This window comes from Salminus brasiliensis, chromosome 1, assembly GCF_030463535.1.
Source record: "Salminus brasiliensis chromosome 1, fSalBra1.hap2, whole genome shotgun sequence".
Classification (NCBI taxonomy): domain Eukaryota; kingdom Metazoa; phylum Chordata; class Actinopteri; order Characiformes; family Bryconidae; genus Salminus; species Salminus brasiliensis.
In genome coordinates, this window is record NC_132878.1 from 67,799,999 (window position 1) to 67,824,487 (window position 24,489).

Genomic DNA, 24,489 nt, shown 5'->3' on the forward strand with positions numbered 1-24,489 from the left:
TATGTCATTAGGCTTTTTAAAATTTTCATTTTCTGAGTCAATTTCTGTTAAAATGTGTTCTTGATGATTTTCACTAAAAATAACAATGGATAAAATGAGTGTGATCTATATTTTTGCAATATTGCTGGTTTTATGGCCTGTGCATTTAACGCAATGTTATGCAGCAGTTTTACCTTAAAATAACACTTTATAAGTCATTGTGATGCTCCACTGATTTGGAATAGGCAGAACAGTGTCGATTTCATTTCTACTCTGGGCTTGGCCCACTGCTAACTGCGCTGTGTAGCTGTCGGGAGAATTCTAGTGAGCACTGTGTAATGCAGGACACTTTCAGGTGAAGGCTCCATATCTCTCAGCTTGTCAACAAATGCTTTGTAGAATTACACTTTCTGACTGTAGGGGGAGCCCAGGAGCAAGAAATATCAATGCTTGCATAATTAGAGAATTAAATGAATAAATGAAAAATGTCTGTAATATATATATATATATATACTTACTAACTAATTTTACTAACCGTTTTTTTTTTTTTTTTTTAGAGTTGACCTCCAGTCTCCCCACTGGAAACCTGAGATGAGAGGGAATCTGTCAAATAGTACACAGTTTGTATACAACTGTGTACAGTTCAAATACAATTATTCAAATTAGTCACCAGTCTGTTCAGAGGGGTAGTGGTGGATCAGCGGGCTATTGATGACAGGGTTGTGGGTTCGATACCCGCCACTGTTGTGCCCTTGAGCAAGGCCCTTCATCCTCTATGCTCCCCAGGTGCTGGAGCTGGCTGCCCACTGCTCTGGGTGTGTGTGTACTCACTGCCTCTAATCCACTAGTATGTGTGTGTTCACTACCACAGTTGGGTAAAATGCGGAGGACACATTTTGCTGTACATTGTACAGTGACAAATATGTGCATCTTTCCCAAATGTCTTAACAATAATGACAGACTGACAGTGCATGGTGACAATGCAAAACTACACCGCTGTCCAATTATTTCTAGACCTGACTTTAGGTTTCAGATTTTAGAACAGCAGTGAGGATGTAAAAGCTATAAAGTAACACATATGGAATTTCAGATTTTGAAGAAGCCTTCTTTTAGCTACCGAAGTTGAATATGCTACAGATCACTGCTGTCCAATGAAAACCATGCATTTCCAGTTTTGTGTGTTTTTAGTTTTCTCCATCGTTTGAATCCTGTAGCTGCTCTGTACATTGTGTAAATGATTCTGGAGGAGCGGACCAATAGAAATGAAAGCTCTAAATGACTTTCCTTCTCCTGTAAAATCACCATCGGTGATACATGTTTTTCATTGGACAGTGACGATAGGCTGAGCACTTCTTTACTACCTAAAATCCACTTGGATTAGGAGTAGGAGGGACTGCAACTAATCACATTCAATCCATATTTGATATAAACAAATTGGGTTTAATCATAAGTCTTCAGATCACACTATTTTAAAGATAAAAATATCATTCAATTTCACATTTTTGACTTGTAATGTACATTTATACAGGCATCAATGGGTATAACGATAAGGTACGATCCAATGTATCTGGATTTGGTCTGCAACAGGATTTATTTCGATGAGATGGGATCCAAGCACTCACAGAATGATGTAACTGGCTAGTCTTTCATGGAAAGACAAATTGCATGCACTTAAGGCACTCCGATTATGTTTTAGCTCATTTTGCATCAGTGTGTATTAATATATGAAAATTACAGCTGGGCAGTCCAAAGTTCCTCCCTTTTTTATCTACAGCAGAGTTTTCACTGGGTTTCAGTCTATCATCAGCGAACTCTGTTGGCCATGGGTCTGTACCCCATCTCTCCCTCCAGCTGTTCAGCAGTTAAAGTGCCCAGGATCGGCTGGCAGTCAGGATTAAACACAGAGTAAGCGCTGAGCTCTCCAGGTTGCCTCACAGTGGGACTCCGCAGACCCTCGTAGAGCCAGTAGAACAGAGACAAGAGAAAGAATGGCAACCCAAAGTCAAGCTCAGAGAAAAGACCAAGTAACACCAGCCACAGCAGCACCTTCAGCAGGGTCAGATTGGTGAAGGCCAACCGCTGGACACCCAGCCAGCGACCCAGAGCACTGTCCAGCAGCCAGTCTGGGCCATCCTAAAAAAACAAAGAAAAAGAAAATGCAGTCACTTTCATTATATAAAAATGCGGAATCTCATCACATAAAATAACATAAAATACTTGTGAATAATATAGTGTAATCTAGTACCCAGAAGCAAAACAAACAGCACAGTAATGTAGTAGTAAATAATGACAGACATTAACAGAGAAGAGACCACATTTAACACTATGAATTGTGTTATACAGCTCATTCACGAAGCTGACGTTTGTCACTTCTTCAACTTCTCCAGTCCACCTTAAACAGTGCAGCGCTCTGATCCTGGCGCCCGATAGGCGCAATGGAACTACTGCCCTATTTAAGGTGGAACGGAAGATTTCCATCAAAACGTTGAAGAACAAAAAGCCGACTTCAGCTTCGTAGCTGATTTCTCTGCTGAGCTAAGGAGCAGACGGCGAATACAACCTTGGCTTGTGTTTTTTCTTCTTTTTGCTTTGGTTTCTGTGCCTCTTTTGGAGAGTCCCGGGTGTCCGACTCCACCACCGGCTGCCTCGACTCCGTCAGTGTCTCTTTCGTCTCTTGCTGGGCGTTTTTCTCCGTTTTCATCTCTGCTCTCCTCCGTGCTCTGAACTCAGCGAGCTTCTGCTCCATTTTCTGACATTAAAAAGGTTTCAAACTCAAACAGAAACTGATTAGCTGGGCTACGTGGATATAAGCCCAGCCACGACAACAGTTCCTCCTCTCGTCTTTGCACACGGTCAGCTTTAAGCGACGCACCGGACTGTTTACTGTAGCTTACGTTAACTAGAGAACCGAGGGCTTCAGTTCGGCTCATTTACAAGCATCACGACCTTACTGTAAGTATCACAGCCGGTTAAACGACAGTTAGCTAGCTGCTTCACAGTGTTCGCAGTACGAGGAGCTACTGTAGACTGCGGATGCTGCTGAAGGTTGCTCCAGCTGTAGACAGCAGCGGTGCCGTGTAGAACGTCAACACCCGGTGTCTGTGTTCACACCTAACGCTGCGCCCCATCCAACCTCGCTAGCCAGTCCATTCAGCACTGTAAAACATGCGTATAACGGGTTACATCTCTAAATGTTGTTTTCCTACTTATATATCTAGTCGTTCGTGTGATTTGCAAGTTGACAAGCCTGTTAGTAAACTAGCTGAATCTTCGTCTACAGTGAAACTGTGTTGCTCAGAGTTTGGAAAGAGTCTAATGGTGTGAGGAATGTTTATTCAGCTTTTGGACATTATACACTTAGGTTTTCTGTTTAAAAACATAACACATACACTGAATGTATTCTTAAAGTTATTTTATTAATCAGTTGTAAGGTGATAGCTGCAGTTTTGACAGTTCCTCATCAGTAGTACAGATAATGAACACAGATGTAATCAGGATTATTGAAACAGTGGATTTCATTCTGGTTGGAGTGAACCGAGAATCATCTTCAAAAGTAGGGATAGCTTTACAAACCAGTGGTCTTTTGTTTTCAGTGTATCACAGACGTTAGTGGTGTGATTTGCCGGAATGGCATCAGCTCCAGCCCAGCAGCCAACTCTGACCATTGAACAGGCCAGAGGTAAGAGTAACTCCTTAATGCCTTTGTTGTGCTTTAACGTATAAACAGTATCTGTACACATTTTTGCAAATGATTTAATGACTGACGACTAACGGCTTGCTCTGACGGTGATCTAACAGTTATGTGAGAAAAAAAAGCTCGTAAATACACAAGATTCTACAAGAGTTTTACATGAGTAGAGGCAGCAGTTTTATAAAGACCCACGACAACTCAAATAACTATCTGAATGCTTAAATAGTTCTTAGCCTAAATAAAAGGTAAAATCTCTTATAGAAAAAAAGAATGGTTCTGTTTATAGAAAATGGTTCTCTTTAGCACCAAAACGTGTTCCACTGTTGTCATGAGTCATGAGAACATTTTGTCTGTACTAAACAGAACCTTAATTGATGGAGCATGAGTGCAGTTACTTAATTTGTTTATTTAGTAATTAACAAAACAGGAATCAATAACATGAGACGTTCAGTGCAAGACTCATTCCACCGAAATGCACCACAGAGCGCCACACGAGGTCATTCCTACCTGTGGCCATCAAACTCCTCCCTTAATGTGTGACACTATGGTTCATCATTGCAATACTCAGATTATATTGTTATACTGTAATGTGCAATAATAATAATAATAATAATAGTACTGTAATTCCATTTAACGTGTGCAATAATTTCCCATATTTATTATCACAGGTATTATCACTAGACCACTTTGTTCTATTCATATAATTTATATACATACATAATTTGTTTTCTCTTTCATTGTTTTTAAATTTATTTTATTGTATACGGTGTTTATTCTGCATCTGTAACTGCAGTTTCCCTCCTGGGATCATTTAAAGTATTTCTGATTCTGATCTGATTTCTGATATTAACACCCTAAATTTTATACATAATCGAATACATCACTCAGGAGAATGAGCCTGCTTTGACCTCTTCATCACTGTTGTGTTTTACAAAGCAACATGACGTGCACATTTCAAATAAAATGAATCCTAATGCTACTCCATTTATGTTTATTCTTTACTGTATATTCATACACCACTATTAAAGCTAAAGTGGATTGGAAAGTCAGTGATTGTTTTAAGGGTGTGGTTTTGCATGCTGTGTCCATCTCTCTTTCCCTTTTTAAACATTCTCTTGCACCCAAAATGGATGAAACCTATTCTAAAATAATTTGAACTGAAACCAGATTATTGTTTATTCTGTATCAGTTGTCCTGAGTGAGGTCATCCAAGCCTTTTCTGTGCCTGAGAATGCAGCTCGAATGGAGGAGGCGAGAGAGAGTGCCTGTAATGACATGGGCAAGATGCTGCAGCTCGTACTGCCTGTAGCTACACAAATCCAGCAGGAGGTCATCAAGGCCTATGGCTTTAACAATGAAGGAGAAGGTGAGTGACAGATTATACTAGCAGAGCAAGGCAGTATAAAGCTGAGTTAAGCAAAGTGAGGTCAGGTAAAGTTGGATGAATAGCTTTATGCTGTATTGCAGTTTGAGTGAGAGGGGTTAATTAGTTCTTGTGATTCTCATTTCACATTTGTTTTAATTGACCTGGCCTCATTGTACTGGATGTGTTTTTGATCTGAAAATTGACCGATCGAACCAAGCACATGGTTTGTAGCCTGACAAATCTGAATACATTTAATATATAAGAATGTTAAAAAGGAGAAATCAAACAAATAACTTGTATATTTTAAGGAGAGTTTCAAACACTCTGCATAATGTAGTATTCAAAACCACCAGTAAACCTAAATGAGTTCTTCTGAGTTTTACTGTGTGTGTATATATAGTGGTAAGGCGAAAAAACAGACTTTCTGTGAGGGAGTTTTAGAGGCAACGCTCTTGAGGCAACGAGGTCTTGTTCCAGTTACCACCACTGTAAACAGTTCTGACACTTTGTTTTTCTAGAACACCAAACCAAACCAGATTTGTGAACGGTTATGATCACATTTTAACCTTTTAATTACAAAATTTCACAAATCTTTGGTATTCCCCTTTTAAGAGATGGTTGGCAATCCTTGACAAAAGTCTTGTCGCTTATCCAAGTTATAGGAACAACACATAATAACTTGACTTGTAGTGGATCAATTGAAATGGCTTATATGAAAGGCAAAGCCCTCTAGATTATGCTCATTATACCAAAGAAAGTTTTGTATCATTCATTGAGTTTTATCATTTAATTAGGACAGAAAGGTCAGAAATCTTGTCGTATACAAAATTAATGTTGATATTATACATACACTTTGTTTTGAATACACAAACATGCTACAATAACATTAGAACATAAAGTCATGGTACCTTGGAAAAATCATTCATATCATGTACAACTTCCATGAGCTTGGAGGAATGCACCCATATGTCTTGGCAATGACCTAAATAATTATTGATGAAGTCGGAATCAAAATCAGAATATAATCTTTATTTCGCCAAGTATGTTAAACGTACAAGGAATCTTACTTGGTGTGAGCAGCACAAGTATGACGTAACAAACAAACAGACTGTTATCAAGTATTACGCTAAGAGAGAAAAACACAACAAACAATAAACAGATTAAGAATAATATGTTTAAAAAGTACTAAAAGTAGTGAAATGATAAAACTCAATGAGTTATGCAAAACATTCATTGGTATAATAAGCATAATCTACAGGGCCTTTCATATAAGCCATTTCTGAGTCTTGCAAAACATCCAGAGTTCATCAGAATTTTTTGATCTTCCAATCCTCCTCCTTCATCTTACCCCAGGCATGCTCAATGCTGCCAATGTCTATTGACTGGGCTGGTCAATCCTGGAGCACCTTGATGTTCTTTGCTTTCAGGAACTTTGATGTGGAGGCTGAAGTATGAGAAGGAGCGCCATCCTGCTGCAGAATTTGCCCTCTCTTGTGGTTTGGAATGTAATGGGTAGCAATAATGTCTTCCTACTTCAGGCTGTTGATGTTGCCATCCACTCTGCAGAGCTCTCTGACTCCCCCGTATTGGATGTAACCCCAAACCATGATTTTTCCTCCACCAAACTTGACTGTTTTCTGGGTGAATCTTGGGTCCATGCGGGTTTCAACAGGTCTTCTGCAGTATTTGCGGGGATTTGGACGATACGCAAAATAATTCGGCAAACAGCATAAAAAAGATACAGCATTTTCTAATGACCAGTTCATGTAGCCATGCTGCAGTTGAAAAAGGGTTAGCCCTGGACTGCCGAAGCAACAAACAGTCCTCTTGAACAGTTGTCTTAAGGGGTCTGCCTGACCTGGGCTTGTCATGAATGTCACCAGTTTCTTGAAATTGTTTTCTTGTCCTTTCTACTTGACATTTGGATACATTAAAGTTGTCTGCCAGCTTAGCAGCAGACTTGCTCTTTAAGGTCTTGAAGATCAGCTTTGGTTTGTTTGAAAGTCTGATGTGCTGGGCTTCTTTTTATACACACCTGGGAATGTGTTAATTACATTATTTGTCCCAGGTGCAGCTCTAATCTGTGATTGGTTGAATCATTTAAAGATACAACAAAAACAGATGAATATGGACTTTACTAAGCTATGGACATCAGGACACATTTTGACAGTTTCATTTTGCACCCAGTTATTAATGTAAAAGCCCTTAACTTTGAGGTGAACCATTTATTGTAACAATGAAATGATTACAAATAAAGCTACAGACCATTTTAAGGTACTTTGTTTTTATGGGACAATACTTCTGTAAGTTACTGTACTGATATTCAATGTTTTTTTTTTATACTGTATAAATGTTCTGTTTGTGATATTGTGATGCTTTACACAGAATTTGTTATACTGTTTTTTAATTATTAGAAACCTGACCTGCAATAACACAGTTTAATAAGATCTGAAAAATGCTGAGTTTATAATGCCCAAATAAAAACTATATTAAATGCACTCTGGACATAAAAGGCTCGGGACATAAAAATCAAATTGAAGAATTTCCTGGAGTGTCTCATGTCTGCTTAGCTCACCCTAGTAGTAGTAACAGTAGTGGATTAATTTGTTAGAGTTGTAATTTATCACCATTATGTACATGTACAGTTCCCTCACAGAAAGTGATGAATACACTGCCTGATGGGAGAACATTTTGGCCCACAGACAAATACAGGAGTTCTTGCTTGCATTGACCTCTCAAGTACACAATTCAGCCTTACAATAGAAATATTAAATAGTGCATGTTTTGCATTTATGTGTTACAGGTGTTTTGAAGTTTGCCAGACTGGTAAAAATGTATGAATCTCAAGACCCAGAGATTGCTGCGATGTCAGTCAAGCTCAAGTCTCTCCTCCTTCCACCTCTGTCAACCCCACCGATTGGTGGTGGAATCCCAGCTTCCTAGACAAACCCAAGTGCACATCTCACTAACACAGCAGGAGCAGCGACTGAGCACCCGACGGAAACTGATCCACAGTTTTATTGTTCCCTATCTAAACATCGGAAATTGTACTCAAGTCATTAAGCTGTTAAAAAGAGCACAGCACATTCACACACCATTCCAGCTTTTAAATCATTCCCATCTCATTTGTCTCTCATACTGTATTTATTATTTTTCTTTTTGTACATATTCACTGTTTTTTATCCGTACTGGGTGTGTTTGACTAACATACTAAATCACTTACAGAGTCTGTAATGCAATGGGAATTGATATGATAAAATCTGGATTTCTCCAAATCACTCAAAACACCATTTCCATGATATGTCACATTGATGTGAGATTACACTGCAGCTGAAGATCCACCCCAAGTGCTTTGAACATTAAACGTTTATTGTGCATTAGGAATACATGTTAACCTAACCTCTATCTGCTGCATCTGCAGTGTACTGTTGGTTACCACAGTTCATAGAAAAGAACTGAAAAAAGTCATTTATAATAGAAGACAGTGGGCGGTTGCTGAAGTAGTCCTTTAATTCCAGCTGCAACACACGACTCAGGACTGTGCCACGAGAGGGTACGAGATGTTATTTTAACTAGAAAGAAGCCAGTGTGCTTTTCAGTTCAGACAGTGACATCTCTTTCACCTTAGCAGAACGTCTGCCAAAGTGTTGTGCAACGCAATGCTGTTTCCTGATACTGTGTCCAGTGCATTTGACCCATACACTTCATAGATATTTATCAAAACACTAATATTCATGTTTTTGTAAAATGTTTTTTTTTTACATTTGACATTGTGTTTTATATATGTTGGATATTTCCAGTGTGCAATAAACCTTTTTTTTCAAAGACCAGTCGTGACAGTATAACTTCAGAAAGACTTTAAAATGTAAACATGCAACTAGTGTTCACCTGTAGCAACAGTCAAGTCCTTCTAGATCATAAAACAGATTTTGCTCACGAACACTAACAATGCCATACATTTGACACATTTTTAGTACTCATTATATATCATATATCATCACATATAAACAAGATATGTATGTAATACAGCACGTTTAGCCTTTGAGAGATTTGTGGCATGTATCTGGAACTGAAGGTCATTCACATAGTTGAAACTCTCTGTATTGCTTCAGTAATCAGATAAACAAATCAAGAAGGTGTACTGCTGCTTGGATTCCCCAAATGTACATAATTCAGTCTTTTAGAATGGGTTTAGCCTGAAATGGCTTGTTGCACCAAAACTTACAGACTCCAATTTCTTTACAGTGGTGATGATGGGAACCAGGGGTCACCATGACTACAACACAAATATATATTTTATTTACCATCCGTGTTCTGAGCTTTACATATAATGTTGATGATGGTAAAATAGTGGTAAATCTAAAAAATATACATTTCCTTGGGTTTCTTTGAAACCTGTGTGTACTTCACCACTGGGGTAAAACACTGTCTTAGGCATCAGGCAGTGTATTTTTAATCATTTGAGTTTTTAGGGACATTAAACTCATCAGACATCTGGTTCAGTTCAGCACCACTGTGAACAATTCTGACTCTGTACGTTTCTTGTTTACCTAAAAATGTAAAATCATGAAATACTGGCCCTCTAATTAAAGATTGTCAGTGATCAGTGTAAGTGTTGCTCATCCATTACACTGCTATAAAGTGCAATCTAACTGAGGACATTTCACTCGTCATGAGGCCTCATTCATACTGGATAACTCAAACACAATAAAGGCAGAGAGTGACCCAATATTTGCAGATCTGTCGTCCTGCATCTTCGAGATTGTCCTTTGACTCCAGTGTAGGAGGATGATAGAACAAGCTTAACTGATGATCTCACATCTCAAAATGGCGGTACATGCTTTCTACATAACCCAGGACCCTCTGCCAGTCAGGGCCTTCCCCTTTCAGCATGTCCTCTACTGTCTGCAGGAGCACAAAGACAAGTCAATTTAAGCATCTTATCAGTGCAAATGTCTGGAGGAAGTCCTAAAATGCCAAACCTGTTATCTTATCTATACTAAGATCCCTGGCATAGAGCTGTGGGACTTACCAGTGTAGCTTTAATCCCCACACTTTCACCAGTATGGAAGGCTAGATCCAGGTTGTGCCTCTGTAACACACTGATTTCATTCAGTTTGTCTTCAAAGCATTTGTTGAACCATTTTAAACAAAACCTTTTTGTACTTGATAAAAAAAGGTAGGTGCAGAGAATGTTTCTTTAGCATAGGCAATAATTTATGACCCAATAGGAAGCGTATTTAGTACATTTTAGGCCGTAGATAAGAGCAGTAACTCCCACTGTGGGTGTCCTTACTTCTAAACAAGTTTTCAAATAAGGCATGATGCCAAACCCTAACAAGAAATTATCTAACTTGTACAAATGATTTTGCTTTTACCTTCTCTTCAGCCTTCAGAGAGCTGTAGGGCACGTGTGTGGGCAGGTAGGAGTGATAAAGAGCACAAAAGGCTAGACCGTCCTCCCAGCTGCTGCTGAAATTTGTGATGTCTATGTTCTGTTGGAGAAATGGAGTGAGGTTTATCTGCTGGTGCTATCATATCAAAAAATTAAATGATTTAATGATAGTCCACATATTGTAAATATGTGTCATTTCAGAAAGTCTAGACTTAACCTATAACATACAGCTGAATTTGTGATTTGAGCTAATTACAGACAAATTGTTTTATTCTATATGCCATTTTGATGTGCTTTGAAGTCCATTCCAGAGTACAATCACTGAGGTTTAGTAAAAATTTTTAATCATGCCCTAAAATGCTGGATTACTAGAGAGTTTACTGGTTAAACCACTGTATAGTCCATTCAGTTTAAAGCATTGAGTCCTGAAAGGCCTGGTTAATTCACTGATAAGTAAATCATGGTAAACACTTAACTGTAGCATCACCATCCTCCAGCAGTTAGAACGTAACAAAAGTTAGAACTTTTGAAATTTGAAATATAAAAAGAGAGTAATCAAAGAAGCAAGAGAGGCATTGAGAAGGATGTGTTAAGCGGGGTTAAGTTCGAGGTTGATGAATGAATCGTCTAACCTTGTATCCTTGTGTGCGACTTTGACACCAGCGAAGTAAAGAGTTTCTCCTGGAGCCGCCGTGCCGCCGCAGCAGCAAACTGAAACCATCCTGAGGCCTGCAGGTTAAAACATGGAATACTATGATAATTAACATTTATTATTTACAATTATATTACTATACTATTTACTATATATACAGTCATGCCCGAAAGTATTCATACCCCTGTCAAAGTTTGACTTAAATTTACTTTTATTTAACCAGAAATTATATTTTTGCCTGGAAATGACACAGGCATCTCCCAGGAGATAACACGATGATGTACAAGAGGCATCATTGTGGGAAAAAATATTTCTCAGCTTTTATACACATTTGAACAAAAAGTGGCATGTCCAAAATTATTCATACCCTTCTCAATAATTAATAGAAAAGCCTTTATTGGCTATTACAGCAATCAAACGCTTCCTGTAATTGCTGACCAGCTTTTTGCATGTCTCCACTGGTATTTTTGCCCATTCATCTTTAGTGATGAGCTCCAACTCTTTGAGGTTCGAGGGTCTCCTTGCCATCACACTGATCTTTAGCTCCCTCCACAGATTCTCAATTGGATTCAAGTCAGGACTCTGGCTGGGCCACTGCAAAACATTAATGTTTTTGTCTGCTAACCATTTCTTCACCACTTTGGCTGTGTGTTTTGGGTCGTTGTCGTGCTGAAATGTCCACCGGTTCCCAAGGCCAAGTTTCTCTGCAGACTGCCTGATGTTGTTGTTGAGAATCTTGATGTATTGCTCTTTTTTCATGGTGCCATTTACTGCGATCAAGTTCCCTGGTCCATTGGCTGAAAAACACCCCCAAAACATTAGGTTCCCACCACCATGTTTGACAGTGGGGATGGTGTTCTTAGGGTTGAAGGCTTCTCCTTTTTCACGCCAAATGGTGCACACATCATTGTGGCCAAACAATTCAATTTTTGTTTCATCTGACCATAAAACAGAACACCAGAAGTCTTCTTCTTTGTCCAGATGTGCATTTGCAAAGGTCAAGCGGGCTTTTGTGTGCCTTTTCTGGAGAAGTGGTGTCCTCCTTGGCCTGCGTCCGTGGAACCCAGCAGTGTGCAGTGTCCGTTGAACTGTCTGCCTTGAGATGTCGCCACCAGCAGAGTCCAGATTCACCAGGATGGCCTTGGTGGTGATCCTTGGATTTTTCTTCACCTCTCTCACTATTCTCCTGGCCAGCACAGGTGTCACTTTTGGCTTCCGACCACATCTTCTGAGATTTTCCACAGTGCGGAACTTCTTGTATTTTTTAAATACTTTGCACTGTAGCCACTGGAACTTGAAAACATTTCCTGACTTGTGAGCGGCCACAATGCACAGCCGCAGGTCCTTAGTGAGCTCCTTTGTCTTAGCCATGACTGTCCACAAACCAACTGCAGAGAGCTGCTGTTTTTCTCCTGTTGAGTTGATTAAAACAGCTGTTCCCAATGAATCAGGGTAATTAGGATGCTTTAAAACAGCTTGGACTATTTGGAATGGTATAGAACTTTGGATTTTCCCATATACTGTGACAGTTTTCAAAGGGTATGAATAATTTTGGACATGCCACTTTTTGTTCAAATGTGTATAAAAGCTGAGAAATACTTTTTCCCACAATGATGCCTCTTGTACATCATCGTGTTATCTCCTGGGAGATGCCTGTGTCGTTTCAAGGCAAAAATATAACTTCTGGTTAAATAAAAGTAAATTTAAGTCAAACTTTGCCAGGGGTATGAATACTTTCGGGCATGACTGTATCTTATATATTATATGTATATATCTATTTATAATAGAAGTCAGAGCCCCCTTTAGGAGCTGTTAGAATGGACTATCCTCTGCAGATATCAGCTCACCCCATCTTGCTGCTTGACACTGACAATGAGTCAGAGCTTGGTTCTCCTTCTTGTTTTCCTGTCAGATAGAAACAGATACATTGGTAAATGCTTTGGGCATGAGGTGTGATGGTCAATACTCTATTTTAACTTACTTTAGAAAGCAGATGATCCACATCCTCAAAGATGTGCTGACTGATTCTGTTTTTTTCCTTAACTTGGTCCTCCCCCTCTTCCAGCCCATCTTATAATTTTTTATTGTTAAAAAACATTTATGTAAAAATTGTCTTCATTTATGTAAGACAATGTGGACATTCTAAGGAGGCCATGTGAATATTTCAAACTGCTTTTGGAAAGACTAAGTAAAAAAAAAAATCTAATAAATGCTACTTTTGTAGCACTTTCCTTGGCCCGAATTTCCATTGTTGGTCATTTTAACGGTGGGCAGGGCTGAGCACGGGCACTCTGACTGGTCTGCAGCTATGCAGCTCCATATTGTTATTTGCTTAATCTTTGCGTGATCACAATGCTTAGAGTCACTGGTGGAGACGAGGAGAAAGAGAACAAAGCTATGTAGGATGGAGGAATGGTTAGTAATGCAGACAAATAGCACAGAGCACGTCTATTTACTAAGCAGATGATTTTGGATGTGAATGCCATACTTTACAGGAAACCAGTGGAGATTTTAGTGAGTGTAATGTGGTGTAATGTGGTTATGAGTGTAAGTATGTTTATTGTTTTCTCTAAAAAAACCCAACAATAATTAGACTGTTTCTCTTAAAAGGCAAGTCTATAAAATGCAGTAAACTCAGGGTCATTCATGGTTAGGTAACCATTTTTGTCCATGCATTTCAAGCTTTAACTTGTAATAAAATGTGGGCACAGATGTATTCACTCTAATGACACATGAGACACACATAGACAGCAAATATGTAACATCATGACAGAGACATATAAACACAAAAAGGGATAGTTCTTCTACCCCAGCCAGTGCGATTACAGTCAACTGTAAACCACACAGTGCATACATATTCTTTGATGTTGCTTAGCTTAACTCAGCTCACCTCTGAGGCTTCTGGACCAGCTGTCCTGTCTCTGTAACAGCCAGTCTGTTCTTCTCCCTTTCACTGCCTCCTGACTCTATGCATGCAGCACACATCAGGAAGAAGCACTGTAATGCTTTTAACTTCTCTATAAATGAGAAGAAGTGTAATAGACATAGTCTTTCATGAACTCCAGTCCTTCAGCACTTTAACGCTGGATATGAAATCATTTCTACATTCAATCATTTGACCTCAGGGTCCAATTTTGCCCCAGCAGACCATTATTTTGTTCATTAGCTAAATTACTTTCCACCTGAATTTTGATGAATTTTTACAGTTGCATCCGACGAGGACCAGTTTGTTGTTGTTCTATTTAGTTTATTTAGCACTCAGTCCATGGTAGGCCATATATCTGCACTCTTAAAAAAAAGGTGTTACAAAGGGTTCTTGAGTGAGTGAGTGATGAAATTGAAGAACTGCTTCTGTTCTAGAAAGAACTAATGTTTGTAATAGAGATGTATGAGTGTGAAGGATCTTTACCAATTTCTTTATGCTCTCTTTTTAGTGACCTGGTTCTTTCTGGAACTAAAAGCGATTTATCTGTGGCATCACTCAATGAACCCTGTGTAGCACCTTTACTTTAGAGTGTGTGCTGTGGTAAAACATACCTTTACAAGTTCTGCTGTAAAAAATAGGTTATCTTTCTAAATCAAGCATTTGACTGTTCTGTGTTTCTTTGATTTGGATTTAGTGATTTAGATTTTGCAATTTATGCTCCTCACTATTTTGGTGCTACAGGTCTAAAGTTACCACTCAGAAAACTGGTCTCATGTACAAGTCAGGATTGGTGCAACTGGCGCCAGCTGTTTTCAACAAACTGGTCTTTGAAAGCAAGGCTCAGAAAGAAATTCAATGATTTAACAATTTCACAATAAAATTAAAAAATAAGCCTTTACCTTGACTGGACTTGCTGTGGTGGGAAGGTTCATGGAGCTCCCATGCAGGACAGATGCTTGGGAAGTTGGCAGAGGAATCTGAGAAAGACTCCTGTGATTAAAAAATTTTTTTTAGAGCCTCAGCAGAAAATATGTTTATTTTATATAATATGTGCACTCAGAGGCAGTGTCACATTTACTAAACGAGAATTTAAAAAACGGCAGAAAGTGTGGTTGCAACACTGGGAAAAGCATTGGAGACAGCATGGGCCGAAGAAGTCAAAATATGTTGTGGAAGATTTCGGAAGTGTGTAGTTGTGATTATAATTCAATATTATTATGATTTTATTAAGATAGCACCAAGTATCACTGCATGCATGCATTTAAATAGTTTTGTACTGATAAAAATGGATACATGTTAATTAAGCTTTAACTTTAGTTTTTTTTATTACATTTTATTAATATTATCATTAATAATATTTATATATTATTTATTTATTAATCCATGTTTTATTAAAATGTATTACATGTTTTAAATTTCCAGTTGTTCAATCCAATTAATGTTTAGTTTTCAGACATACATTTTTGGGCAAAGTATTTTTTCTCAAAGTACCAGTACTGGGTACCCTGATACTACATCACATTCTGGTATCGTGACAAACCTAGATATGGAGGGGTATAATAATAACAATTACAATACAATATAAATATAATTGTTAAAATGATTATAATATTGGATTTAGTAATTAAGCAGTCCACCCTCACTGTGACAGAGCAGCATATCAGCCACTTCTAACTGTCAGAACCGACCCACCACCTAAACACTAATACCCAAATCTGACACGCTTCTGGGCCTTCTGGGCTTCTGGATTTAGTATGGTATGCAGACGTCCCGCATCTCCCTAATGCCCACTGATTATATACACCATATTATCTAACCTCATGGAAGGGTAGTATTTTTTTAAGGGAAGTATTTTATTTATTTTTTTGTGCTGAGACTACCAACCAAATATAGTGTGTTGGGGGTATCACATGGGACATGTCTGCTACCTCCCTGAAATTTGTTTTTGTTGGATATAATCATGTGCAAATGCACATTAAAGCCAATGCTGACATTAATTAAATGACACCAGCAGTTCTGTTTAGCTTTAATTAGGAAGAAATAGCTTTAATTAGGAAGGTAGGAATATTTCAAACACCTGACTGCTCTTTAGCAGCTCAGCTGCTCTGAATGAAGTAATGTGTTTACTTTTAACGGTAGCTTACAAATACATTATCAGCTTCTTTCGACACTCTGCTTTAGACTGGAGACTTTTTCTCCTGTACTATTCTAATTAGTAGTGGCTAAGTGGTGCTACAGACTGTGTGTACACAAACACTGAATGTGGTAATTAAAATGAAGTATAATACAGTGCTGTCTCACCTGGACCTTTCAGACAGCATTATAATCCTCTGTGGCTCTCTCACATGGCTGCCTTCCTCACTTTTCTCAAATTCCTGCATCTCCACAGTCTTCTGCGGATCCTTTGTTTTTAATGCACGCTCCTCTTCAGCCTCTTCAGCACCTATTTTCTGCTGTGGGTTCCTGCCCTCTCCTGCCTGTGATATCTCACACCTTAGTTCTGTTATTGTCCCCTGATTTCTCATTCTCTTATCCACCCTGGCCTGACCGCTCTCCAGGGTCTGTTGCTCTTTGTTGAGTTTGTTTCTGCTCCTCTGCCTCAACATGTCCAGCTCAGCCAACTTGTTCTGATGCTCTGTAGTGAGTGTGTTGAGTGTGTATAGGGTTTCTGTCAGTTTGGCCTTCACACTCTCCAGCTCTCTCTCTGTCACGTTTTGTCTGTCCATGGCCTCGGTCAGACACTGTTGTGTGTTCGTGTGTGCGTCTCCGAGGCTCTTCAGTGCCTCCTCTGCCTCCAGCCTCAAACGGTCAGCCACAGACACGGCAACCTGCAGGTCAGACTGAAACTGTTCCCACTCCACCCGCTCTGTCTGGCGGCAGGGAGGATCCACACACACATACACACAAATACACACACGTAAGACAGGAAATGCCCAAAATACCCTTTAGTATCCCTGCATTTAAGATTCAGTGCCTTAAAGTATTTCCTATTTTCCTTTTCATTTGTCATTTTTGTGACACTTAATTGTTTCAGAACATTTCCTGAATCTGCAAGACCTCAACAGCCAGCTCACTATACTGTGAGCAAAAGAAATTCAGGAAGAAATGAGAAAGACACAGTCAAAATATATCAATCTGGAAAAGGTTGCAAAGCAATTTCTGAGGCTCTGGCACTCCGCTGAACCACAATTAGAGCAATCATCTCCAAATGGAGAAAACATGCAACGGCACTGCATCTCTCAAAGTGTTCAGCTTTCCATGTAGGAAGTAGCAGATTGACTGCAGGCCTCACGTGCCTCAGATAAAGTCAGTTTTCATTATTCCAACAGTCAAACATGGTGGAGGTAGTGTGGTGTAAGGGAACAGCTTTGCTGCTTTAAGGCTTGGGTGAGAGAAGTTGTGTCATACAGCAAGACATTCATCCGATGCACACAAGCATGTTTACCTCTAAATGGCTCAAAATAAACAAGATGAAGATTGTGGGGAAGAGCTGTGGCAGGACCGTAAAACAGGAATTCCATGCTCAAAGGCAATTGTTTTACTTGAATAAAATAAATAATCATGTAACAACTTGATGTCTTTTATTACAAAATTTTGAGAATCTGAAACCATTTAGTGTGACAGTTTAAATATTATATTGTACATATGGTATACATGCTTTTTTGATGTCTTGTATACATGCCTTATAACATTTGTTTAATGTCCTATTAAGGATCAAAACTACATGTGTTTGATTCAAAAGAAAGGATTCTGCTGACCTTTAATGTCTCCTTAAGACTTTGAATCTCTGCCACCATCTTCTCTCTTTCTGCCAGCAAAGATTTTAGCAGCCCTGACAAGCCCACACACACACACAAACACACACATTATGAAGGACTTCTTCTTTTTCATTCCTCAGGTACAGTTTACAGTGATGTTGTAAGATATCTATAGTAGCAAGTAACTAGTCTTCTTATGACAGTGTTTTTATTGTGTCATTGGTAAAGTTGAGGTCAGAGGTTATTTCTCAGGTATTTGTTATTTTTTCCATGAAATTGTATTGTGTTCAGGTTCACCAGTTCAGCATGTATTAATGAGCAAGGTAAACAATTTTTCATCCAGACTGTAAGCAGCATGTCATTACACTGGTATAGGTACACTTAGTAATGGAGGGACCACTTCATTAATTAAGTCTTACCTAACGCCAGTGTTCATGTAGTGCATTCATAAGCTTAGCATAATAATTCATTTGGCCTCATTGTTTTAAATGGAAGCTTTGTGTACATTCACAACACGTATCAGTTCAGTTAATGCTGATGCCACATATTATTTGTCGGCCAAGTAATTGAGCTGCAATTACTTTGGGTTTAATTACATTAACTAAACCTTATCAGTTGCTTCCCCACAAAATACGTCCCATCTTTCCACAAACATCTGACTTTTAAATCAGAACTTTACAGTTTACAGTGTACCTGCTGCTCCAGCTCCAGCACCTGGTCCTGAACTCAATCCCAGAGATGCTCCGTGTTGCTCTAGCAGTCTTATGAGAGTCATGGCCATTTCCTGCACTGCCTCCACATCTCCTCTTAAACATGAATGCCCTGCACCTAGAGGCAGCCCCCGGCTCTCTCCAAAAAGAGATAGGACATCCGTTTGAGCGCTGTTTGCTGAGATGGTGCTCTCCTGGGTCACAGTGTCAAATGACTGAGCCTGCAGCGCTGGTGAAGAAGATGGAGAGAGCAGTCTGGGTGTGGTTGGTGATGTGGGTGAGGTGGAGGGAGTCTGGAACAGATGAGACCCTGTGTGAACAGAAAGAGATTACGTAAGAATACCAGGATATATAGAAAGGATCAAGTTTGGTCCTGCGGCACAGTTTGGTGATAAAACATTACCTTTTCAATTCAGTCCTTGAATTCTAGGGGTAGGAATATCACATAAGTTCTGCTAGATCCCAGGCCTCCAGTAACATTTTGACAGCCATGCATGAGTCAAAAGTCTGAATGTTATTAGGCATGGTGGTATATATATGTATATACAGAAGGCCCGGCAGCACTGGGCTGTGGAGCAGTGGAACAGCTGTATTTAGAGTGCTGGAGCTCCAGGCAATACCTCTGGGATAACTTTGAGTGGCATTTTGATCTCTTATGCTGTCATAGCCAAATGCTATCAAAACCTCAAAGCAATGTTCAGCAATTAAATATAATTATATATATATATTACTACTTATAATACTATAAGTAGTATTAAATGTGGGGGTGTCCTAACTGTTTCCACATAGTAATTGCATTTTATAAATGATGTTTCAAAGACATTTCTTTAGTTCAGTATTGTTTAAATGAAAATCATATACAGTGAGGAAAATAAGTTTGAACACCCTGCAACTTTGCAAGTTCTCCCACTTAGAAATCATGGAGGGGTCTGAAATTTTCATCTTAGGTGCATGTCCACTGTGAGAGACATAATATATATAAAAAAATCTGGAAATCACAATGTATTATTTTTTAATATTTTATTTGTGTGTTACTGCTGCAAATAAGTATTTGAACACCTGTGAAAATCAATGTTAATATATGGTACAGTAGCCTTTGTTTGCAATTACAGAGACCAAACGTTTCCTGTAGTTTTTTTTACCAGGTTTGCACACACTGCAGCAGGGATTTTGGCCCATTTCTCCACACAGATCTTCTCCAGATCAGCCAGGTTTCTGGGCTGTCGCTGAGAAACACGGAGTTTGAGCTCCCTCCAAAGATTTTCTATAGGGTTTAGGTCTGGAACCTTGATATGCTTCTTACGGAGCCACTCCATGGTTATCCTGGCTGTGTGCTTTGGGTCATTGTCATGTTGAAAGACCCAGCCACGACCCATCTTCAGTGCTGTAACTGAGGGAAGGAGGTTGTTCCCCAAATCTCGCAATACATGGCCCTGGTCATCCTCTCCTTAATACAGTGCAGTTGTCCTGTCCCATGTGCAGAAAAACACCCCCAAAGCATGATGCTTCCACCCCCATGCTTCACAGTAGCGATGGTGTTTTTGGGATGGTACTCATCATTCTTCGTCCTCCAAACACGGCGAGTGGAATTAAGACCAAAGAGTTCTATTTTGGTCTCATCTGACCACAGAACTTCCTCCCATGACTCCTCTGGATCATCCAAATGGTCATGGGCAAACTTAAGACGGGCCTGGACGTGTGCTGATTTAAGCAGGGGAACCTTCCGTGCCATGCATGACTTTAAACTATGACGTCTTAGTGTATTACCCGTAGTAACCTTGGAAACAGTGGTGCCAGCTCTCTTCAGGTCATTGACCAGCTCCTCCCGTGTAGTTCTGGGCTGATTGCTCACCTTTCTTAGGATCATTGATATGCCACGAGGTGAGATCTTGCATGGAGCCCCAGTCCGAGGGAGATTGACAGTCATGTTTAGCTTCTTCCATTTTCGATTAATTGCTCCAACAGTTGATCTTTTTTCACCAAGCTGCTTGGCAATTGCCCTGTAGCCCTTTCCAGCCTTGTGGAGGTCTACAATTTTGTCTTTGGACAGCTCTTTGGTCTTAGCCATGTTAGTAGTTGGAGTCTTACTGATTGTGTGGGGTGGACAGGTGTCTGTATGCAGCTAACGACCTCAAACAGGTGCTTCTAATTTAGAATAATAAGTGGAGTGGAGGTGGACTTTTTAGAGGCGGACTAACAGGTCTTTGAGGGCCATTTTTGCTGATTGGCAGGTGGTTAAATACTTATTTGCAGCAGTAACACACAAATAAATTATTAAAAAATCATACATTGTGATTTCTGGGGGTTTTTTTAGATTATGTCTCTCACAGTGGACATGCACCTAAGATGAAAATTTCAGACCCCTCCATGATTTCTAAGTGGGAGAACTTGCAAAGTCGCAAGGTGTTCAAATACTTATTTTCCTCACTGTATATACCAATACAGACCCATAAATGAAGAACTTATGTTTACCTATAAATACAAATCAAACCATAGCCAATAAATATCTATAGTACAGAATCTGTCATGATCTGTGTAGTAAACCCAAATACTCAAAATCTGGGGGTGGCCACCTGTGCTGTTCCTGATTCCTGGTTTTGTGAGTTAAGCTGTTGTGACTTATGTTAAGTTCTTATGGTGTTGTGGGCTTGTGACAGCCTCTCTGCATCCACTCTGCTGAAATTTGCTGACTCCCCGCCCTTTCTGACTGCAGTGGATGGGCTGTGACTAAACAGAATATCAAATAAGTCTTTTCTTTTTTTCTCTGTCTTTATGGTCTGCATGTAAAGAAGGGGGGATGAAAGAGAGGTGGTGATACTGTTTTACCACCTTGACAAACCTGATGGTAAATGCAAATAATAATATGAATTGATTTAAAATACATATTTACAAAATATGTATTTTCCCATTGTTTATTTGTGTTTGTGTCAGTCCTTCCCCTTCCTTTATTAGTATGTTATACATTTTAACACTCAAATAGATGCTAAGCAGTTTTTGTAATATGCATGACCTCATTAACATGTTAATTTTGATTAGTGGTTACTGAGAACACATAATACTGCTGCAGCAAAGAGTATGGTGCTGGGCTGAGCACCAGCATGGTGAAATTATGAATAAAACTGCACATTTTGTGTGGCGTAGTGCTGTTACTGCTCAGTCTAGCCCAGTGTCTCACACATGAATGTAATCATAGCAACAAACTTATAATCAAGCAAACGGCTCATCTGCCTGATTAATAAAATATGAATTCAGTTTTGCAATTATGAAAATGAACATGGCCATTAGATTGTTTCAGAGGTTCTCATTACCTGCAGGGTAGAAATCATCCTTACCAGCAGTGTTTCCCATGTTAATGAGGCTCTGGACTCATTAGCGTGGATATCCCAGACTTTACTATGCTGTGTGCACTGTAAGAGAATACACAATACATTCAACAAAATAAATCAATTATTACTCTGTATAAATAACATACACCAGTGTCCACTTCTGCAGACTCAAACTCCAGTTGTTGGAAACCTCTTAATTAGGGTGCTTAGAGGATTGGTAGGTATGTTTTAGGTGTAAAGCTACTATTGCATTTAGCATCTGATATGTCTCTTTTATTCTGTGTATTCTGTGATCTTCCTCATGTTAACTGGTAGTTCCTCTTGTTTGGGCTGTCACATCTGAGAGAGTTTATATGTGGGCTTCTAGTTCTGAGATATTCTTGGATCGAATTGCTGCACAGCTTGTTTAAGGTCTATTCACCAATTTCTATGATGCTTAGAAAAGGGAAATGTACAACCAATACAGGAGCGGTATCGGAGAGGTTTGGATCATTAGCCTGTTGTGGAAGCCATTCTTTGATATTCATTGGTTTGATATTTTGATCCAGAATTGGCTGGTATTTTGTGGAATCCATTCTTTTCTCCACCTGTGCAATATTGCCAATGCCACTGCCAGCAACACAACCTCAAACCAGATGCAGCCCCATGCTTCACAGTTGGCAAGGTGTTCTTTTTTCTCCAAACATTCCTTTTCTTATTGTGACCGAAGAGCACAAGGTGTGTTTATAAACTACTTGTTATACTGGGGCACAGAGAATTTATAGGGCCAAAGCGGTACCCCCTTGGTTTCCTAATAATATTACTAGTTATATATTACTAGTTAAAATATTATTACAATTATTATTATTGTCAATAATAATAATAATAATCATAAACATAACACGAATTCTCAAGTATTATTAGTTATATATAGTTAAAATTATATTAACATATGAATAATGTTAGCAATAATATTAAATACATAAAATACATGTGGAATAGTGATTTTGTCATTGCAATACAAGCTAGATAACTCAGACTTTTTAAGTTAAGAAAAAAGTTTATTGTTAAATTTGCTATAACTCTTCTTTCACTTATATCACTTACTTTGCAAGCTTGTATCATCAATACCCCTTTTACTAGCCAGCATGAATAAGGCCTATGCTAATATAACTGAAGCTATATGGCATTGCCTCAGTGGTCTAATATGTCTTGTTGGTAAGTCATACTGTCATAAGTGGTCTTAACCAAAATATACAGCTTTGACCTACCATTACCTTGTCTTTTGCGTGACTGAATTTCTTGAAATATTTACGAATGTTCATTACTGCGACAAACCGAATGAACTGGCTCTGACTGAAAGCATTAGCTGTTCAAGCTTTTGTTTTACTTTTATTTTTAGTGGGACACAGCAATGTGCCCCAGGAAATTGGATTCTAATGACTCCCCAAGTTGCCGAAACCCCACTAGATCTTCAGTCGCATACTTCATGAGATGTGGTTGCAGGCAATGTTTTCTTCTTAGGACTCTTCCATTAAGGTTATATTTGTGCCAATACCCTCTTGACTCAGCAAAACTTTCATGCAGGGTCTTGGCAGTCATCTGGGGTTTTGATTTGCCGTTCTCACCAGCATACAGGCAGTTCTCTCATAGAGAGTTTGAGAGTATGACATTTTCCACAACTTATCTTGACCTCCACAGTTCCCCTGAACCGTCATTTCCTAATAACAGTCATGCACTGTATAAGTCCTTTGGTTTGAACTCTTAGACATTTGGTTCGACTGGTTAAGATCAAGCGTTACCTCGCCCAAACAACCCATATAATACAGTGGATTAGTATAATGGGACATTATGGCCATTCTCATTGTTCAATAGTGAGGAATGACTGACTGGACACACCAGCACAATCCTACAGCCATTTCTAGCAAAGTATGCTGAAGATTTAATATTTTTAAAAAGCCTGGTGCTGTCTTCACTTTAACAAGTACTATGAACATAATGGGGCTCTGAAAATGTGGGAAGAGCAATATGGGGTTTTAAAAAGTGATGAGGGACGGACGTCCCCTGCGTCCCCACTGAGATCGCCTATGACCCCTTCATGCAAGACCTTCTGCTGCATCCTATCTGTATCCCATTCACAATCTCAGGCTCTGACCACAGTAATGTCAAAGAAAGAAGTTCATGTCTCATCACATCCCATTTTAAATCCCATTCTAGCTTCTGAACATATGCAGGCAGGTAAATGCTGAGCAGGCTAACGTTAGCCTGTCTGCCAGTCTCTACAAACGGCACTCCACAGAGCAGCTACGAGCGTCAACATGTTTGGGAATAGCTGTAAATGACATGCAGTGAAGGTCAACATCATCGTAGCAGAGTTTAAATGCAGGAGGGCAGAGTACGCACCTTCATTGAGGATCAGTCTTTCCGCACACACGCACCGTCTTTTTTTAATCCACCTGTTTTCCGCAGTCCTGCGCTCTGATTGGCTAGTAGTTCGTGCTCCCACGCAATCCGCCAGTTGTCTAAGCCAATCCTAACGAAAGGGGGCGGGACGTTGCGGAAAATGGGTAGGAAAAAACACTGCAGTCCATTTTCATCTGCTTGTTCATATTTGGCCTGTCATTAAAGCTGATTTCTGTGCAGTTTGGGAATAATCTAGATACAGCAGACCCACGTCTGCATAAGCAACACTGCTAATACCTTAAAC

The 24,489-nt window shown here is 39.3% G+C and overlaps 3 protein-coding genes across 5 annotated transcripts; 1 reads left to right on the forward strand and 2 right to left on the reverse strand.

Annotated features, from left to right (window-relative positions):
* Positions 1 to 1,398: 1,398 nt before the first annotated feature.
* On the reverse strand, positions 1,399 to 3,054 carry saysd1 (SAYSVFN motif domain containing 1). The gene is made up of 2 exons (XM_072687720.1): positions 2,540 to 3,054; positions 1,399 to 2,112 (listed from the first exon to the last, which is right to left on the reverse strand). Exons 1-2 carry the CDS (start codon positions 2,723 to 2,725, stop codon positions 1,783 to 1,785), a joined length of 516 nt encoding a protein of 171 aa, XP_072543821.1. The 5' UTR covers positions 2,726 to 3,054; the 3' UTR covers positions 1,399 to 1,782.
* grcc10 (gene rich cluster, C10 gene) lies at positions 2,528 to 8,861 on the forward strand. The gene is made up of 4 exons (XM_072687733.1): positions 2,528 to 2,931; positions 3,573 to 3,658; positions 4,860 to 5,036; positions 7,840 to 8,861. Exons 2-4 carry the CDS (start codon positions 3,607 to 3,609, stop codon positions 7,977 to 7,979), a joined length of 369 nt encoding a protein of 122 aa, XP_072543834.1. The 5' UTR covers positions 2,528 to 2,931; positions 3,573 to 3,606; the 3' UTR covers positions 7,980 to 8,861.
* On the reverse strand, positions 8,529 to 24,229 carry LOC140562220 (cytospin-A-like). Of its 3 annotated transcripts, none has more exons than XM_072687696.1 (12): positions 24,186 to 24,229; positions 21,810 to 21,884; positions 18,461 to 18,787; positions 17,768 to 17,841; positions 16,311 to 16,879; positions 14,909 to 14,999; positions 13,974 to 14,049; positions 12,931 to 12,988; positions 11,064 to 11,160; positions 10,415 to 10,531; positions 10,069 to 10,128; positions 8,529 to 9,941 (listed from the first exon to the last, which is right to left on the reverse strand). In XM_072687696.1, exons 2-12 carry the CDS (start codon positions 21,823 to 21,825, stop codon positions 9,852 to 9,854), a joined length of 1,575 nt encoding a protein of 524 aa, XP_072543797.1. In that variant the 5' UTR covers positions 21,826 to 21,884; positions 24,186 to 24,229; the 3' UTR covers positions 8,529 to 9,851. The 3 variants fall into 3 exon arrangements, with proteins under 3 accessions (XP_072543797.1, XP_072543789.1, XP_072543806.1); XM_072687688.1 differs by having other exon boundaries at positions 21,786 to 21,884; XM_072687705.1 differs by having other exon boundaries at positions 9,852 to 9,941; positions 10,069 to 10,138; positions 21,786 to 21,884.
* Between the last annotated feature and the right edge of the window lie 260 nt (positions 24,230 to 24,489).

Bases quoted from the DNA above. Each gene is read 5' to 3' on its own strand.
- saysd1 (XM_072687720.1), bottom strand. From the start codon at position 2,725: ATGGAGCAGAAGCTCGCTGAGTTCAGAGCACGGAGGAGAGCAGAGATG. The intron at 2,113-2,539 runs GTTGTATTCGCC...TTGTTTTTTTAG, and splicing joins AAGAAAAAACACAAGCCAAG to GATGGCCCAGACTGGCTGCT.
- grcc10 (XM_072687733.1), top strand. From the start codon at position 3,607: ATGGCATCAGCTCCAGCCCAGCAGCCAACTCTGACCATTGAACAGGCC. The intron at 3,659-4,859 runs GTAAGAGTAACT...ATTCTGTATCAG, and splicing joins GACCATTGAACAGGCCAGAG to TTGTCCTGAGTGAGGTCATC. The intron at 5,037-7,839 runs GTGAGTGACAGA...TATGTGTTACAG, and splicing joins CTTTAACAATGAAGGAGAAG to GTGTTTTGAAGTTTGCCAGA.
- LOC140562220 (XM_072687688.1), bottom strand. From the start codon at position 21,825: ATGGGAAACACTGCTGGTAAGGATGATTTCTACCCTGCAG. The intron at 12,989-13,973 runs GTGAGCTGAGTT...TCTATCTGACAG, and splicing joins CTGGTCCAGAAGCCTCAGAG to GAAAACAAGAAGGAGAACCA. The intron at 10,532-11,063 runs GTTAGACGATTC...TTTCTCCAACAG, and splicing joins GTCGCACACAAGGATACAAG to AACATAGACATCACAAATTT.